Source organism: Onychomys torridus, chromosome 4 (genome assembly GCF_903995425.1).
Source record: "Onychomys torridus chromosome 4, mOncTor1.1, whole genome shotgun sequence".
Taxonomy (NCBI): Eukaryota; Metazoa; Chordata; class Mammalia; order Rodentia; family Cricetidae; genus Onychomys; species Onychomys torridus.
In genome coordinates this window covers 80,871,449-80,890,753 of record NC_050446.1, presented here as the reverse complement: position 1 = coordinate 80,890,753, position 19,305 = coordinate 80,871,449, and the positions used below count along the sequence as shown (strand labels likewise).

Below are 19,305 nucleotides of genomic sequence, written 5' to 3'. Positions count from 1 at the left end.
AAAGATGAAGCAAAGGACAGAAAAGAATTGAAATGCAGGGACCAACGTATTTTCAACACCTTCCACATGCCAAGCTTTCACACACCTCATCTTATTTACTTCTCACAGTTATGTTGTGAGGTCTGTTTCACTACGCTCAATTTGTTGATGAGGAAACTCAGGCTTTAGAAAGATTAAGTGCTTGCCCAGGTTCACAGTGTAATTTGCTTTCCTGGCAGTGATAAGAAAGTATAAAGGAATTATTGTTGTTGTTTCCTTGAACCTAGCCAGCCAACTATTCTGGGAAAGTGGACACAAGGTTTCAGTGAAAAGCCCTGGAATCTTAGTTATATTTATAACATGCTATCCTCAATCCTCTGATTTCTATGTGTCTGTTTTCTACAAGAGATTTATAGACATTTGGTTTTCAAGCAACTTGTTTTCACTAGAAAATAATTTTTAAAAATCTAGGGATTTTAAGGTATTATTACCTCTATTTGTAAATAAACACTAGACCAGTTTACCCACAATCATAGTTGAGGGATGAGAATTGTGCAGATCAAGTGATTTCAAGTCCATTGTTCATCTCACTAAACAGCAGTGTGTGTCTCACATTCTCCAAGATGTCTGAAACTTCCAAACTAAACAGTTTGAAAGGCAAACCACTCTGGAAAAGTAGCTATCAAATACATAAATTTTTATGGTAAGTAAGAAAGGTGGCACAGGTCGAGAACTTTCTAACAGATTTGATTTAAAGAGTTCTGGAAAAATTTGTCTGTTCTAGAATTTTCTTCTTCTGTTGTTTTCATGACACTTTATTATTACTACATCAAATTTTATTTCCTTTATAGCACTTACATTTTCAACAAGTACCATATTTAGTTATTCATTCATTTCCTATGTCATCTACCTCATTGCAATCAAAGCTTCATAAGACCATGTCTTATTGACACTACTCTTCAAGTCTTGGATCAATGTCTGGAAGTATGTAGGGACTCTGTAAATATCTGATGAAAATGTACAGAATGAAGGAGAGTCTTCCTTTTGCTAACACCAGTTCTTCTACTTTCTTACACAGGGATCAATGGGTTTTTGGTGGAGATTTTTTTTTTGTGTGTGTGTGTGTGTGTGTGTGTGTGTGTGTGTGATCATTTTCAGCTGTATTTGGGGAGCTGAGGTCACTGTGCTCTCCCATGTACTACTTTGAGGTGATAAAGATTATTTACAAGTCTCCTGAGTTACTGTCCTATTGAGAATTAATGTTTCTCAGAAGCTTTGCAGAGGACAGAATAAAATCCTCTAAAATGACTAAGTTCAAGTGTGGCTGATATCTAGAAATTATTGGATTTCTAAAAAGTTAACATGGGTTGGGAAAATGGCTCATTTAATAAAGTGCTTGCCAAACAAGCATGAGGACCTGAGTTTGATTCCCAGCATCCATGCAAAGAGTCTGGCATGGTGGCTCACTGATAATGCCAGAAGTAGGAAAATAGAAACTGAATGTGGATCCTTCAGGCTCATGAGACAGCCAGTCTAGCCAAAGAGTTTAGTGAGAGATATTGTGTCAAAAAATAAAGTGGATGGTGACCAAGGAGGACAGTTGACATTGACCTCTGTTCTACACACACACATGCATACACATACATACACAGAGAAAGAGTGAGTTTTTAAAGTTAACATGATATTTATAACATAAAGGCCTATTTATGATGTATTATGGAATTTTCCCAGAGAAACCCAGAATGGGGTCCCATAATCTAAGAAATGATTTACATTTCAACAATTCACTTGACTACTTATGCTAAATAAGGTTCAGATACCAAATGAGTAAGGAAACAATTAGACTTACACAGTGTTGGATTTTGGAACCACAGATAATATAATATACTCTGATGTGAGAGTAGACAGTGTATTATACTTAATGCTCATAACTGGGTGCTTGGCATACACAAAACATCATTTAGAGTGTACAGGTAGCAATAGGTTTGGAATTATTTATTAGAGAATCATGACTTATATGTAAACACACAACTCAGTATTCCATGAAAATACTAAGTATTCAGGTGTTTCTCAAAGACTTTGCATTTGACAGCAGAAGAGATGCTTCCATACATACACACATATGCTTCCATTTTCCCATCACCTAGAGGCACTTTTTGGTCTTTTGCAAGTGACTTCAAATCCACATTCATTTATACATACTTACTAAAGTTTTTAAGAGTTGGAATGGGAAATGTGTGAAATATATGACTTTAGTTTTATATTCAGTTATCAAAATAGATTATTTTCTATAATGCTATCTTCCTACTTTTGAGTATATGCAGCTAAGTGGGAGATAAAATAGACTAATGATCTTATTTAATTATATATTAAGAAAACAATGAAAAGAATATGAGAAAACTAAGCCTAACTCTGAATTAAGGCATGGAAACCCTATAGATACATGTCACAAAGCCTAGAGTTAGCTTTGGCAGAATAAAGCAGCCATTGGAATCAAACTCACTAGACATATAAGGAAACAATAATGCATGATTCCATGTTCATTAAACTAATGCATTTTTTGAAAAACAAAATATGACAGAACATTTCATTATTGACGCAGATATGAGAAAAAGTGTTATGCTGCTATTTATAATGTGTCCTGTGTGTCATGGAATTGAAATATTTCCAAATCATCAATAATTAAAATGATGAGAATCCATCATTTCACTGACATTTACTTCTACATGAAAAGCTGGCCCGTTTTAAATGTGCTCACACATATTCTTGTCAATCACAAGCTGTCACAGCAAATTATTTCATTTGGTAGATCACATGGCAGCTAGCAGAAAATCTCCAGGTTTAAATATAGATCTTAGGTGTAGTACCAAGAACTCCTTTCATGGTTATTTTCCCCGTGACTACATCTTCCAGCCTGTAAGGGATGTGCAGTCTTACCCATAATACTCAACCTTCACTCTCCTTAACAAAGCTCAGGGCAGAAAGGAATTGCTACAAATGATAGCTCTGGGAGCCAAATAGCAGAGTGCCATATCTAAAGAGGTGAAAACACAGGACAACAAACTCTTACAATCAGATTCCACACAATAGAACTTGGCCCAACCCTCTTTATAATACTTAAGTCATACCAGGGCGCTGCCTTTATCTTTAGCAGATATCAAGTAGCTGAACTCTTAAAACCACATGGATTGGATACAGGAATTTTTTTCTCTTTTCTGACACCAAGCAGATGCTATGGAAAACTGAATAAAATCTAAACAATATAACCAGAACTTGTTTAAAGGCCTCTTTTTTATATGATCATTAATAAATATCAGAATTGCCCCATGATTGAATTAAAAGAGCTAGTAAAACATCTTCATGAATAATTTCATATAAAACATTTCCATTTTTGATTATTTCCAATTTTCTTTTTTTTTTAATCTTCCATCCTAATCTCTCTGATTAGGTATTCAATTCAAAATACAGGAAATAGTTTAATTCTACATTTTAGCAGGAAATGCTTCCTGTCAGTCTTGACCTTGGCATGACCTCTAAATGACCACTGTGTATTCTGAGGTGTGTGGACACCTCTCTTAGTCATTCACAGGCAGTAACACTGGCTGTCAGCAATGATATTCAAAGGGACAATGAACAGTGTAAACCATCAGACAAGAGCTGGGGGCTTTTTTCTTAGTAAATTTGGGGTTACTTTCCATAAGAGGCAATTTTCACTACCTACACTGATTTTCTAAACCTTAGTAAGAAAACCAATAAAATATGGAAATATAATTACCAAAATATTATGCTGACTTATTTGACCATCTTGTGGGAGAAATAAAATGATAAATATTTTTCCTGTATATTTGATATACACTGTTGAATTGTGTGTCTATTACTAAGTATTCACATTATGATGTACAGACCTTGTTAAACTCTGCAAAGTCCTGGATTTCTATCCCTATGCCAGGGCTAAACACATAGTAGGCACACAGTAAAAATGCTCATTGGCTAAAGTTTTTATTGAATTGAAGTAAACTGAATTTAAATCAGAGATGAAAGAATGGTTAAAAATAAAAGGTAGCTAGACAACTATTAGCCCTTACTTTCAGCTCCTCTGGCTGGTCCCTTGCAGGCACATAGAAATCTCCTATAAGCTGCTGCGAGAATGAAAATAAGTTAAAATAATGCCAGGTCACTGACTGGTGCCTCTGTGCTGACTGTCTCTAAAACACACGTGCAGCTGAGAAGGCTGTGTGACTAACACTGACGCTGGCCAGTGAGGCTTTCCTGCTTGCCCTCTGCAATGCTTTGCATCTCCTTGTGCTAAGCTTGTTTTCTGTTTTCAGTGTCATTCATACATGGTTTATTTTCACAGTATACCTGTAAATTCAGCATCACCCTCTGTGTGTGTGTGTGTGTGTGTGTGTGTGTGTGTGTGTGTGTGTGTGTGTGTTTATATAAACATTTATGTTCTCAATATTTTGCAAGTAACCAAATGTCAGTGTTTATTCAGTATGAGAATAATTAGATGGTGGATTTCTCCCATTGTACTTATCCTACATCTTTTTAATGGACATGTGATGTGCTAGTCTGTGTCCAAGCTCACCTACAATTTCTTCTCTCAACAGACAAGACACATCTGCCACCTGCTCTGCTCCGTGTCCCAGTAACAACTGTCGAGCAGCATAAAGATTGATTATCAGTCAAAAACCATTGCACGACACCAGATTTTGGTGGGTTAAGCTTGCTGATCCAGCAAGAGATGGTGTGAAATTTTCAGGAGCATGTGCCAACATTTTGGTGCAAAAAGAACAGCAGTGCATATCACAATGAAACACAGCCAAAGATGAGCAGACAAAGCAGACAAGTTTGTTGTTGTTGTTGCCCTGGACTTGGCTTTTAAAAAGGATAAAATGAGGAAGGGAGAAGAAATTAGCTTGTACATTTAAAAACCATCCACCAAGAATCATTAAAAATATGACATCATTATTTTGTGCATACATGTCCAGGAATTTTTTTCTTAGTTTACCTACAGAGATAATCTTTATATATCTCTTTTGTGATACCATTGTTCACTAGAAGGTAAGAATTTCTTATCCTTATAAAACTAATCAAAGATTTTAGTGCAGAGATAATGCATAAATATATGAAGTTTTTAACATTATGGAAACATTTGCCTATCAAACTGTTTTGTGTAAGCAAATGTTTCTATGGATATAAAATAAGACAACCACTGTCTGAAGTTAAAGCAAAATTTGAAAGCATGTGAGTCTGCATCATTGCACAGTGAGTGCTGTGCCAACAGCTCCCTTTACAGGTGCCACAGTGTCCCAATTTCAGAAACTGCTTGTTTCTGATGACCAAGTGCTACCAATATGATAAAAAATTCTAGTGTCATCTCACACAGTAACATTAATGCATGGGGGACTTCCATTGTCTCCTTGATAATGAACTCTTGAATTAGTTTTCTTTGGTCCGTACACTCACTGTCTAGGCTTGCCTTTGCTCCCCCAACTTATAGGAGTGGCAGAGAAATTGCTCCTAATATGGTATCAGAACATGGGAGCACAGCATTCAGACACCCTGGTTCTTACAAGGAGGCTGTCACTTCCATTACCTAAAGCCCATTGTGTGGAACACTGGATAACGAGCTCTCTGTACAACATGCTTGGAAGAAGGATTGAAGACGCTGCTACTTTCCTTTCTTTCTTTAAATGTGTGATTTTGTGTTGAGAAAAGGCTTTATTTGATTTTTAGAAAATCTTCACATATCCGAAATCTTAAATATAAGGACATGGGAGAAAACCCTGAGCACAAATTTTGTCTGAGATTCTATGTATAAAAACATAAATATAAATATTTAAAGGTTAAAAAATTAAGATTGAACTGTAGCATTTACTTTATGAGTAATGTTACTGGGAGACTCACATGTTCATAGAATTATTTGTTTGTTACTTGCCATAATATCTTAATTATGTTAATGCCATCTGAAAAAAGACCAAGAGTGTAAGTGAAAAGATGATCTTGGAAACTCTGAAGTATTTTCTGAGAGCATACATCTAATGAATTATGTCTGCTGAGTGTCACAGAAACTAAACAGTAAATTCAATAATCTCTGATTTAATTTATTATATTTTCACCATTTAACCTCCTGCAGGCTCCCTAATGTCTATTCAGATCTATATTAAATTAAGCACCAATGCTAATGAAGGGCAATAAACGTGGCTGTCAGTGGATTTTTCTTTCATTAAGCACATTATCCTCTTACTGAGCTGTAAATGCGTAAACATTAGTTTTGTTAAACCATGCAAAAAAGACAGGAAGAAAATCATTTTTTAATTGCACTCCTTAAGCAATTTATTGTGGAGAAGTATGTTATTTCCTTTTCCTTTTTACCTCTAATTTTTTTGAACGGATCTACAAAGGGCTCTCCTGTTGAAACATAAACGTTGGCTTCATGGGGTATATCTTCAGGTTTGAGGGCTTCCTTGCCGTCTGCCAGGAACACTCGTCGTGCGGCTGTGTTCAGATTCAGCTTGTGTGTGCATGTTTCCAGCAACTAGAAGAAAGTCACAGGTACGACACAGTGATAGACAAAGAAAACAGCATATGCCCACAGAACGAAAATAGAAGGCCAATTGAGTCACATACCAGACTCAGGAACTCAATCAATGCTGTGACTGTTTCCCAGCACTTGAAAATGTGGAAACAAAAACCCAAATCAAATGGGAAAACTATCTCATTATTGTCTAGTTTTATCTATAAACATTCTGTGCTTTAATAATGCTCTCAAATGCATAGTCATTGTATTTTTGTTTAATTAATCTGCTTAATTACTAACCAGTGTTATGTTTACTTTAAAAAAGAAGTAGTAGCAAAATTCCTATGACTATATAAGCAATGTACAGGTTCAGGTTTACACAAAATGTTAACACAATATTGTCTTTCATATTTGTTTGTATTATAAAGAGAATAAGAGGTTAAATCATTGAAAATGTTGGGATATTAGTTACCAAGGCGATGGTTGGTGCAGTAACTTTGGCAAAGGCTGTTCCAGATCCATTTTTGTACGCTGTCACCTTAATGACTCTTGGTTGAAGTTCATATCTCTGAGACAATCCTTGGCAATTATGGGGTGACTTTAATTTTAGAGAGGACTCTGATGATCTAAAAGAAAAAAAAAACACAAAACTTGGTGCGTGTTAATTACTTAAAACATTTTAAAAAATGCTATCCCACAATTTTCTAATAGAAGCCCTTAAAATTGTTCCTACAAATAAGAAGATCCCACAACAAAACTTTTGATACAACAAGATCAACATTGTTTCAGCATCGAAACACACAATAGGGTGTTTGCCAAGACTGTTCCTCTCTCAGAATGAATCCTTCTAGCCATTTACTAGTCAAACCCCAAAGATTCTTTTTAGATTGTGGACATGAAGAATCCGAGCCAGTCAGACAACTGCCACGTCCTGACCGCCAAAACAATAGTAGGGCTTAATATCATGGGATATCAAATGGCTAAGATTTTTCCACAAGTGTTTGCACTTATGAAAGAAAGTTCAATTTTTAATGGATATAAGAAACTCAAATAGGTTTATTATGATGAACACTTGAATTCAAAAGCTAATTTTATTGCCTATATTTTTACAATCTCAAATGGGGGGCAGTAATAGTTACAATTTCTGTGTTTTATATTCAGTCAAAACTAGTTTTTTTTTTTTAAGTACATGGTAAACTGCCAAAAGTATTTCATTCAGAATTCTCTAATAATTTTCATTTATAAGGCTATTAAAATCAACATTTTAAAATAAAAACCTGAAATAAATTAAGTTAAGACCACAGTCTACATGGCTACTCAAACACTTAAAAGCAGTGGAAGTCTCAGGGCCCCAGTTTTCATCTTCACCCCCTTTTCTTCTGCCCATTATCTCTTGAGTTAACAGTTTATGCTACTCAAAAAATGTATGCACTAGATGGTTTTATAACTATATTTCTGTTTGATTCTGCTCCAGAATATTGGTTAAATACCAAAAGCACATATTTCTATTTCAAATAAATAACGACTAAGCAACGACTCTGCTCCCAGCATTCTTTTCAGTTTTTGATGACCTAGGCTGGAGTGTATCTCATGGTTTCAAATACGTAATTAGCAACATTCTGACTCCAGTGTAGTCAAAGTAAAAATCTAATAACAACAGAAAACAGAACCTCAACCCAAATGATACACTATGTTTTAATGTCTGAAATAGTCAACGGAATCATTATAAATCCTGGTCAAATAAAAGAGCTTCAACAGTTGGTTAAAAAAGAACAGCAAATGGCTTTGATTACCTTGGCTGACCCGCTGGCACACTGACAGGTCTGTTTCTCTTGGATGGCGACATAAAACAAGAATTGCTTTTACTCTTGGATCTGCAGCTATCTGGGTTTGATGATTCTTCCTGGCCGTGATCTGATGCTCTTTGATGTGTAGAACAATCTCGAAGGCCTGACCCTTCTGACACAGCCACTGAATGCAAAAGTCTGCTGGAGCCACGCTGAAGCTGCAAACAGCAGTCAGTAGTCTTCATAACAGCGTTTGCCTGGTTTGACATAAACTCCCTACAAGAAACAGCACATGGAAGAGTACAATGAATCTATTGTAATACTTATTAACATCTACCATGCAATAAACACTGTGAGCTATTGGTTAGACAAAAGTGCTACTCAGTCCAGATTTTGAGGCTTGTAATATTCCCGGAGGATACAAGGCAGTATTTGCAACTTCCCTTTACACATAAGTTGAAAATCAGAAAGGTTATCATATCATATATGTCATTAGCGGAGACAGGGTAGGAGCTTGGACCCAAGCCTGCCCTAACATTGAGCTTCATTGTCTCATTTAGTCAAACTAAAGAAATTTGTATAATGCTTAAAATTTGTAATTTTATGATTGACTTTATTAAAAATAAACAATCTAAATATTAGGAAATAGTTAAAGAGATGTGGTCCCCACATGCATAAAACTTGCAAACTATCCCTCAGTAGTGAATATATTTCTAAATGAATGTACGAATGTATATTTCAATGGGCAAAAGCAATTTAAGTGTGCTGGCTTAGCATGAGTAAGAATATCGTTGATAGGAACTGTGGAGATTGCTCAGCAGTTAAGAGTATGGCTGCTCTTCTAGAGGACCTGCACCAACATGGCAGTTTACAACCATCTGCAATCCAGTTCCAGGAGATGCCTTCTTCTGGCCTCTTCAGACATCACACATGCACATGGTGCACAGACATACAAGCACACAAAACACCCACATATTAAAAAAAATTTTTTTTAAGGAAGGTGATTGATTGATGACTCACTCATCCCAGTTTACCCAAGACTGCTGGGGTTCTGGAGTCAAAAGTCATACGTCTCAGAGAAACTGGGACAAGTGACCACCCATGCCCCAGTATTCAAGGTAAATGAATAGCATTGAGAAGAACATGAACGTGTAGACACAGGACCATATGACTTGGAATGATGTGGAAATATCAAGTCACTGTGGTGAGACAGTTATAGGGTTTTCTAGTTCAATTAGATTGGACAAGCTTTGGCATACTTCAGAACACCAAGCTGTATGAGGATGGAGGCATAGAAGATGCTATGGTCTTACCCAGGTATGACACATCTCTAACTAAGACTACTCAAACATCTACCAAGTCTGTTCTTCTGAAATGACACTAGTTTAGTCAAGGTTTTCATACATACATACATACATACATACATACATACATACATACATATACATATTAGTTCTCATATATGTATGTATATGTGTGTATATACACACATATATACACATACATACATGTAACATACATTCACATATACGAGAACTAATATGTACATGTGTGTATACATGTCACATGAATATATATGTTTATGCATGATATGTTTATATTAACTATATATGTGAGAAATATTAGAATGTCTTATAGGCTATGTTCCAGCTAGTCTAATAATAGCTGTCTACCAATGGAAGGCAAGAATCTAGTAGCTGTTCAGTCCACAAGGGTGCATGTCTTAGTTGGTCTTCAATATGTGTCAGAATTCCCAAGAAGCAGGCCCTAATGCCAGTGAAGAAATAGATTTGCTAGTGAGAATGTGGGCAAGCAGGCAAAGAGAGAGCAAGCTTCCTTTTTTCATATCCTTTAGATAGGCTGAGGTATATTGTCCCACCTCAAAAGTTCAGGATTAAAACTGTAATTTCTCACTTCAAATCTGGATTAGAAGTGAGTCTTCCCACTTCAAATGATTTAATTAAGAAAAATTCCCTCACAGGTGTGCTCAGACATTTGGGTTTTAGTTAATTCCAGAGGCAGTCAAGTTGACAACCAAGCATAGCCACCTCAACACTGCATCTTTGGGGAATTATGCACTAAAATTATGGTGAAGACAGTAAATTAAATGACTTGGTAAATGATAAAACACAATTACATTTAAATAAGTGGATCAGTAATATGTTTATTTATGACTTGATATTCCCAAAGATTTATATCTAAAGGTAGAGAAAGGGTAGTTGATAATAATGGTTTTTCTTCTCATTGTCTCTATTTTAATAACATTAGTGAATCTCATTGGCTTATCATAGCAATTTTAGGAAAACTATTAAAAATCATATTTTTCAGCCTCACAGTTATAGATTTCCACCCTGAGAACTTCCATGCCACCCTCCAAATCCCTCAGCTGTCACTGCAATGCAGGACCTTTTATAGCACTAGTTTGAAGCTCCTTAAACCAATGCCATTCATCCAGGTAGTCTATAACCATCATTGCACTTCCTTCAAGAAACTCTCAGTGTTAATCTGAACTCAGGACTTATTTTCTACAGTAATTTCCATTAAAATAATTATGTAATAGAAGACCAAAATGTTTAAACTAGTATTTATACACACAAATTTGCATTGCTAAATATTATTAACTGTAAAGAAGACATCCTGGCTACTGCAGGAAGAAAGTCATGGATCAGGTACGTAAAAGAGTTTTGCAGGGGGGGGGGGGGGAATGTGGCACCTAACTCCTGCACGTGGGGCTGTAAGCTAACTGATGCAGGTCTGGAAACTCAATTCAGATACTCTAGAAGAGTAGAGATGTTCTGAACTGTTGAACCATTTCTCCAGGCCAGAGTTTAGAAATTTAACAGGCTTGATCTTATACAGGTCTTCTGCAGGTAACCAGTTTCTGTGAGTTCATGTGTGCAAAAGCCACCTCATGTCTAGAAGACAGTGATTCACAGCACTCCTCTGACCCTTGTATTCTTTCCACTCACTCATGCATGACATTCTCTGAGCTGTTGGAGGGAAGCAGAGTCACTCTTCTTAAGGAGGTGGCTACTGGCGGGATGCCCGTGCCCTGGTGGATTTCCCATACCCTTGTGCATATGGGTAACACTAATTGGACTCAGTAGGTTAAAAATAAATAAAATAAAAATAATTAGAATAATTAGAAAAAAATATCCTTAATTGTAAGAAATGGATAGGGATGCAGCTCAGAGTAAAGCACTTGACTAACAAGTTTAAAGTTCTGGGTTTGATCTTGAACACTGAGGGAAGGATGAGGAAGGGTGCAAGAATTTGTATACTGCTATGTTTGCTTGTTACCTGACTTGGGGTGATTTTTCTCCACACAAAGAAGAGTAAAAACCCCTGCTTTTATATCTTTCCACTTTCAAGAGAATTCTAGCAGTGACTTGAGTGCAGAAATTAGTCTTTGCCAACTATGGCATTGTGTAAAATTGTATCACATAATTCCACTTACAAAAAATAAATTAAGAAACAGAATATTGAAAAGTTTAAGCCAAAAATTACATCAGACAATGTTGATTATTCAACTAACCATTATTCCTTCTATTTCCCTTAGATACAAGACTTCAGTCACACTGGGGAACTCAGCTTCCTAGTGTGCTCTTGGAAGGTGTCATCTGATCAGCCTCAGTGTGCAAATGCCCCGTGGTCTAGAGCCCACAAGGAAATTCTATTTCCTTTGTCCCTGGCAGAGTACATAATCTGTTTTGATGTGATTTTAGCCAGTGCAACACCTTCCAGGCAAAGTTCTTTTTGTTTGGTGGATTTTGGTCATCCCCATGCCCTCTTCTTTCTTTCAGATACTGTTAAGTGAACATGTGTTAATCCATCTTGCAGGCAGGATGGGCCAAGCAAAATGAAGTGGCCAGTGTTCTGAGGACTGCCGGAGAAAGCATGAAGTCTTTCTTAAAACACCACAGAACCACTAAAGTTAACACTATAGTTACTCTGTGACGTTCTTCAGTGAGACAATAAAAACTCCCTCATTTTAAAAATCACTTTCAGCTGAATTTTATAAAATTATACCCTTGGATTTCTACTACCTTCATAAAGGAAAGTACATTAAATATAATGCAAATTTAATGTAGCACTTGGATAATTACCTCAATTATACTTCCTTTGTTTTTAGTTTTACTAATATTGAATTAATTAGAGGATAAAATGTAAACCAATCTGTTCTTTACTACAAATCCAACTTTCATTTAGTCAGAAACATTTCAGGGGAAATTTTAGCATAAGCATAAACTGACGGAGTTTTTTTTTAATCCTCCTCCCCTTTGAAACACAAAGCATCCTTGGCAAATTTAGATTTCTATAGAGTAAATCTGCATGCAGCTAATAATTCTATTCATAAGTGAGAAGTGTGGCTACTTTGACAGACTGTGGCTCAATAACAAATATGCAGGTCTAACTTATCCCAGAGTTTAGATGTGAATTCAAGAGCAGGATAATGACAGTCGCCAGGGGTTGTACTTGCTGTCACGGTGTCCCAGCATCGCCTGTCAAAATGTCTCTTTTTCTTATACAGAAGCCACAGAATTTTTATGGATAGCAATTACTTACAATATACAATGAAGTACATCAAATCTAACAACCACTCTTTAGCCCTTCATTATTTGGTAGAGTCTTTGTTAAATGTATCAACCATTTTCATCTAAATTATTTATTTATACTATATATTTGACAAGCATATATTTCTTGCTTTATATTCCAATGGCATTTAAACCTTCCTATGGGCTATGTATTTTTTAAAATTATCATTATAAAACTTATCTTTATCCTATAATCACTTTAATGGTAATTAAACTCTCTAATTGGAATATATTCAAGTAAGAGTACATAAATACCAACAAAAATGAGTATGCTTGATAATACACCACACACTTAAAACACTGTAATGCAAGCAATAAATGAACAGGTTAAACATTTATTTAGTCATTTTTTTTTAATAAAACCTCTGGCATGCACAAAGCACAAAGATTCATTAAACTTAATTTTGCCCTCCCTTCAGCTTACTTAAACAAACAGCCTCCAGAGATACAAATAGTATCCTTCAAATTTTCTGATAAGATGTTATTTGAACATCATAGAAAGTGAATAATTCATGATAATAATAACAGCACAGAGTTCTATGTAGAGTTTATTTCCAACTCTAGAAGAAAAAGCATAAATCTAGTGCAGCCTGGCATGTAGATGAAGCTTCTCCAACTGCAGAGCCAAGTGCAGATTACAGTATGCATACTGCAGAAACAGGAACACAGCTTACCCATTCATACCTCTGTTGCTTTGATTGACAAGGACACACTGAGCAAGAACAGTTCCTAAGATTAAGGTGTGTGAGTTTCCTTATATTCAATGGAATAACACATTCCATGTAAAAGGAAAAAGAGTGGCTTTACCTGTATTAAAGTACAGAGATAAAATAAGGTACACCGTATATCCAAAACTGGGAGAGGCTATATATACTTTATGTAATTTTTCCAGAATGTAAATTCCCCAAAAGAAAGTTATCTAGTGTTTTTGTTGTATTTTAAAGGAAACAATAGACTAATTTCTAGTATTGTCAAGGAAAAAAAATCTGAACAAAACTATGAATTGAGGAACACGTAACTTGGGCAACAGTGAGTGCAGAGCCACGTTCAGCTCTTGCTGTCCGCATCTCTCCTCTGCCACTCAAGTCATCATGGAAGTCAATAGCTCCTTTTTGGAATGATGAGGTTACTATGTGTAAGCTGTCCCTAGAACAGTGATATATCCAAATGTTTATATTTCAGAAAAGGCTCATCACAATTGAAATATTCAAGATAATTAAGTTGACATTTTAAAAACAGTGACCACAAAGATATTAGTGTCCTTGAAAGAAAAAAAAATTAAGAGTAGCCTAAATAATCTTCAGTAAAACAGTATACCCACTTAGGTCCCTAGTTAAAGAACTAAAGGAAATTTTCCTCCTCAGGGGATGTAGAAGTCAGTAACACACTGAGCTCCCAGGACATAAGACATAGTGTAACTTTCTATTAAGAAATCCCTAGCAGGACTGACAGCTAAAGATCATGAAAGCAAAATACATTATATGTGGGATAGTAGATATTGCTTAAGAAACTCTCTAAAACTTTTACATGCAATTGTAATTTGGAATTAGCAGAAGTATCTTCTACATATATGGTGAAACTGTCCTGGGTATCTGCTAGTAATAACCTACTGTTTGCGTCATCTATGTCTGAATGTTCTGGGTCAGCTGGGAATATATCAGACCACAACTGAACAGAAAAAGCCTCCTATTGCAAGTGTCTGAAAAGTCGCTGAGAAGAGGCCAAGTGTTCTCTAGTCATCTAACCTCCAAGTCATAAAGTGAGGGGAGGATGTGACCACACTGACAAAGCTTGGTGTTAGTTTCCTGGTGGGAGTGGATCCAGAGCATTAGCATTGTCACAAACAAACGTGGATGGAGCAGGAGCAGAGGAACACAGACAGAGAGAGTACCAGAATGAAGGAATATAGCTGCATATGAAAATAGAACAGAAGATAAATAGAAAATAGTGGGGAAATAAAGAGGTTTTCCATAGTACAGCCACTATAAATGTACTTAATATGTATTTTGTAAAAAGTTCAATGTGTTAATTAGTGGGAAATTGTGAAGTATATAAGTAAAAATATATTACCATACTTTAATAATTATCTCTCATAAGTGACAACAAAGATTTCAGGAGAAAGGTGGTAAGGAAAACAAGAGAGAGACGAAAAGCTTAACCTCAGTCAGGGGAAGATGTCTTTCCTCACAGAGAAAGCCACCTCTCTGGTAATCATAGTAACATCAACAAGTTGTAGGTTACCATCAACCTTAATGGGAGTGACCCCTTTTGGGTTGAAGCTCAGCAATTTTCTTTATCATGAGTGTAACAGAACTGTGGGTATTGTCTGCAACTTTCTATTCCAGGTACATCATTATTAAAGGTGATGTAAGGGACAAGAGCAACAGAAAAGCAGCTATGATTTAAACAGAGAAATGGAAGAAGCATTCTGGGTAAAGGGAATACCTAGAGAAACAGACAGCAAGAGCATGTCCCACAGAAGAAGCACAGACACAGCACAACGGGTAAGGCCAGTGTTGAAGAGAGCTGCAACCAATGAAGGGGCAGGGGTGGGGACTTTAGAAGCTGGAGAAGTAAAAGTGTATTTGCCTCTACCAGAAAAAATGGGTCTAAAATTGCTCAAAAAATAATTACAGTGAAAAGTAAATGTGATGCCAGTTTGAAGTGGAAAATTAGAAAAAGCACAATTTTTAAAAGCAATACAAATATACGTTGTACATTAGAATTAATTCTGTGTTAAATAAATCAAATTATCAAATTTTCTCTTTGTTTTATCAGGAAGAATATTATTGTGAGCATACCCTTGTTTCTGTAATATAACATTCAAGACACAGGGTGTGCACTTTTTAAAATGTATCTAGACATGTAGTGAGTACACTCTGTAAAGGACCTGTACTCTGCTGCATGACATCACAGTTCAGGAGATATCACATATGCCTAGCATTAGTTGGAAGTCTAGATTCTGGTGCCTTGCTCCAGATGAATTCAATGACCTTGGTCAGATGTCTGAAGTCAGCGCCAAGAAAAGACTGTGACCACATGTTGTTCAAACAAGTGGCCCCAGATAGCCTGAGTCATCTTTATTTATACAATTTCAACGGTTTGCATGAGCAAGTTGGCAACCAGCTTTTACTCCTTAAGTTTCTAAAAATGGTTACAATAATTACCAGCTTGTTCCTTGCCTCTTTTTCCTTCTGTCTCTCAATTCTCCAACTGGTAGCCATTCCCTTTGGATCTATATCTTTACTGTCATAAGCATAAGCCGTTTTACAAGCTACACAGGAACTTTTCTAACTAGGGACACCTACAATGTGCCCAGTAGGCAGCACATGCAGAGTGAGGATCATGCAAAGTTAGAGGCAGTTTTGTATCTTGTTAATATTTACATTTGATAGGGTCTATGTTCTCATAATCAACTCACCAGCCAAAACTGGATCAATCCATTCTACATTCTGTAATAGTCTATATCCTCTGGGGATGTACCAGGTTTTCCATTTATCCTATAGTCAACACAACCTGCAAAGTTACTCTTAATAGCTGGCACTGCTTGTCCCTTGTCCTTATGTCCACCTCCCTTAAATTCGTGGGGGTATTGGCACAGTTATTAGAAATGAGGGAACTGTGGGGTTTATGATCCTGCTTCATTCTCTGTTCCTTGAATGTTTCCATTAACTCCTGATATCATCTATTTAATAGCATTTCTTTAAAACTCTTATAGTTAGCCTGATAGTGGTGGTGCAAGCCTTTAATCCCAGAACTGAGGAGGCAGAGGCAGGCAGACCTCTGTGAGTTCAAGGCCAACCTAGTCTACAGAGCAAGTTCCAGGACAGGTTCCAAAGCTACACAGAGAAACTCTGTCTTGAAAAGCAAAACAAAATAAACAAAAACAAAAAACCTCTTATTGTTAAAAATCACCCTTTTCAGAAGTTATGCAAATATGTAATATTAAACTTCATGCCCTACTGTGACTCATTAGGCCAGCAGTATGGCTAGCATAGTGAAAGCAAAAAGACATAGCACATACATCCCCAGGGTCATGCCCAAAATTATGCAGTGAACTGTCCTCAGGCCGAGTGGGTCAGAGTCTCCAGGGACTTTCTTCTCAGGCACTGTTCTCGGAAGAAGTCACATGGCTCCCTCTGAATGACATGTTCATCTCATATAATGACTCCAGGAAATAAGCAAATATCAAGTTGTAATAGGAAATAAACATGATCCAGTGTTCTATGAGATGACAGTGTTAAATGTATGAGACCTCTGCTGATTGCCTCATAGTCTCAGTTTTATACCTAACATAAAGACCACAGCATCACATTTAGTCAGGCAATAGCTTATCAGCATTTGGCATGTATTTTAAAGTTTTACTAGAGATAGCCATGTTAAGCAAAATTAGTCAAACTTAGAAAGACAAATACTATATTTTCTCTCATACAAGGAATCCAGATATTACAAACATGATAAGAAAGTAAAATGAGAATTACTATTTGAAAAGAGAATGGGGACCAGGGAGAGTAGCACGGGTAATAGAGATGTGTGGATATGATCAAAGCAGGTTATAAGCATGCATGAAAACATCATAATAAAACCCATTCACTTTTATAATTAATATATGCTAATAAAACAATCACAAAATAGAAGAAAATATTTTTTACTTTCCAACAGATAGAAATGCCATAGTCATCTCTGCTTTATGCTTCACATAAGTGCTGTAGAGGTTGGTGCAGTTGGGTTCAAATAAGTTTTTAGATATGTAAGTTTAGTCAAGTTAATGAGGTCTCTGGATCTTTGATTACTTGTTAAATATTAGAAATGTTAAGACTACTACCTGCTTGTGTGTCTTTCAAGCTTGTTTTAAGAGTAAAATTGACAAATTGCAAGTTAAGGGCTAAGCAGAGTGACTGCCTACAGCAAGGATTAACTGACATTATTGCAATGATCAATATAGTGACTGTCAGCAATTCAAATCAGAGAACTCTAACACAGCTGACAACATTCATAACCCATCACATCTCAAGTCATGATTTGTATCACTCCCCAAAATTCTGAATTAACACTGACAGACAACTTTCCATGTGCATGTTTCTCTTTATGATTCCACTGAAGCAGCTAAAACATTCCATGTACTATGGTAAAGAACATGAAATGTACTAGAAGATGGGTGTGCAGTTGATCCTTTGTCCTCAAGGTAGTTGCAGGACACTGGGCTGGAGGCCTCTGCTGCTTTAGTTCACAGTGAAAGCAGCCTGAGCCATGGCTCTTAGTTTAAGAATGATGAATAGGTATTATTTAATTTGAAGTATAATCTTCCAGGGTTTCACACTGAAGGTGTACTTCAATCACAATTTGTTATTAGCAGATTCAGGTGGAATAAACCTCTAAATAGTTCACATTATGTGTAAAAATGCATGTAGGCTTGGAAGAGAGAGGAAAAGGAGGATAGACGTTATATAAGGAAATAGTTTTTTTAAAGTCTATAAAGAGACAATAAAATAATGTAAAAAAAATCAACCACGTAAAGATGGAAATTACAGAGAGAGTCTGGATTACATTGTCATTGTTTTTGTTGTTGTTGTTGTTGTTGTTTGTTTTTTGTTTTCAAGACAGGGTTTCTCTGTAGCTTTGGAGCCTGTCCTGGACTAGCTCTGTAGACCAGGCTAGCCTTGAACTCACAGAGATCCACCTGCCTCTACCTCCTGAGTGTGGGATTACAGGCGTGCACCACCACCGGCCTGGCTTGTCATTGAGATTTTTAACTGCAGAAAGACATGTGATTGTAAAGGCTGATGAGTTAAGCCAGTATTTTAAGGTATCTTGACTTCAAAGTTTATGTCTAAGGATACGTTGCTTTGGAAAAGAGGTTCTGCGTTTGTTTCCACAGAAGATGAAAACCTGTGGATTACCTCCAGGCTAATGTGGTTTGATCAGCCAAGACCCCCTGAAAGGACTCTGATGACACCATGGCCTAGATGATCCAACATGAAAATCAGTTTCAAGGTGACTGGCTCAGAGAATACAGTGTCACAGACTGCTCCAGTCAGGACTTGACCATAATTCTTAATTTTCTCAGGATGCCCATGAAAATGCAGCGCCCCCAACCAGCAGTAGCACAAGAAGCTGTGCCCAAATTCCCAAAATACTGTTTATGAATGTTTATTTTTATTTAAAGTAGGTTGATTATAAATGCAATCTCTTCCTGAAAAAGAAAAGGGATGATATTATAGATATGATAAAACAATGCTATGTATTTTAATTTATTGTTACAACTTGAAAGTTAATTTTGTTATGTTGTATGTATATTTCTACTCTTAAGGTATTATGCTTATGCAGCTCATTTAAAATTGTAATATATAATTAAGAAACACAGATTAATAGTCAACTATGATAATCAAACTTATAGTCATGTTAGTTAAGTTTTCTAGGT

The 19,305-nt window shown here is 36.3% G+C and overlaps 1 protein-coding gene across 1 annotated transcript in view; it reads right to left on the bottom strand.

Annotated features, from left to right (window-relative positions):
• Dcdc1 (doublecortin domain containing 1) overlaps positions 1–19,305 on the bottom strand; it is a 402,846-nt gene that overhangs the window by 355,619 nt on the left and 27,922 nt on the right. The window contains exons 2-4 of the mRNA XM_036186665.1: positions 8,296–8,565; positions 6,975–7,128; positions 6,358–6,520 (exon numbers count right to left, since the gene is read on the bottom strand). Coding sequence (XP_036042558.1) covers positions 6,358–6,520; positions 6,975–7,128; positions 8,296–8,558 — 580 coding nt within the window. The 5' untranslated portion in view covers positions 8,559–8,565. The remainder of the gene's footprint in view (positions 1–6,357; positions 6,521–6,974; positions 7,129–8,295; positions 8,566–19,305) is intronic.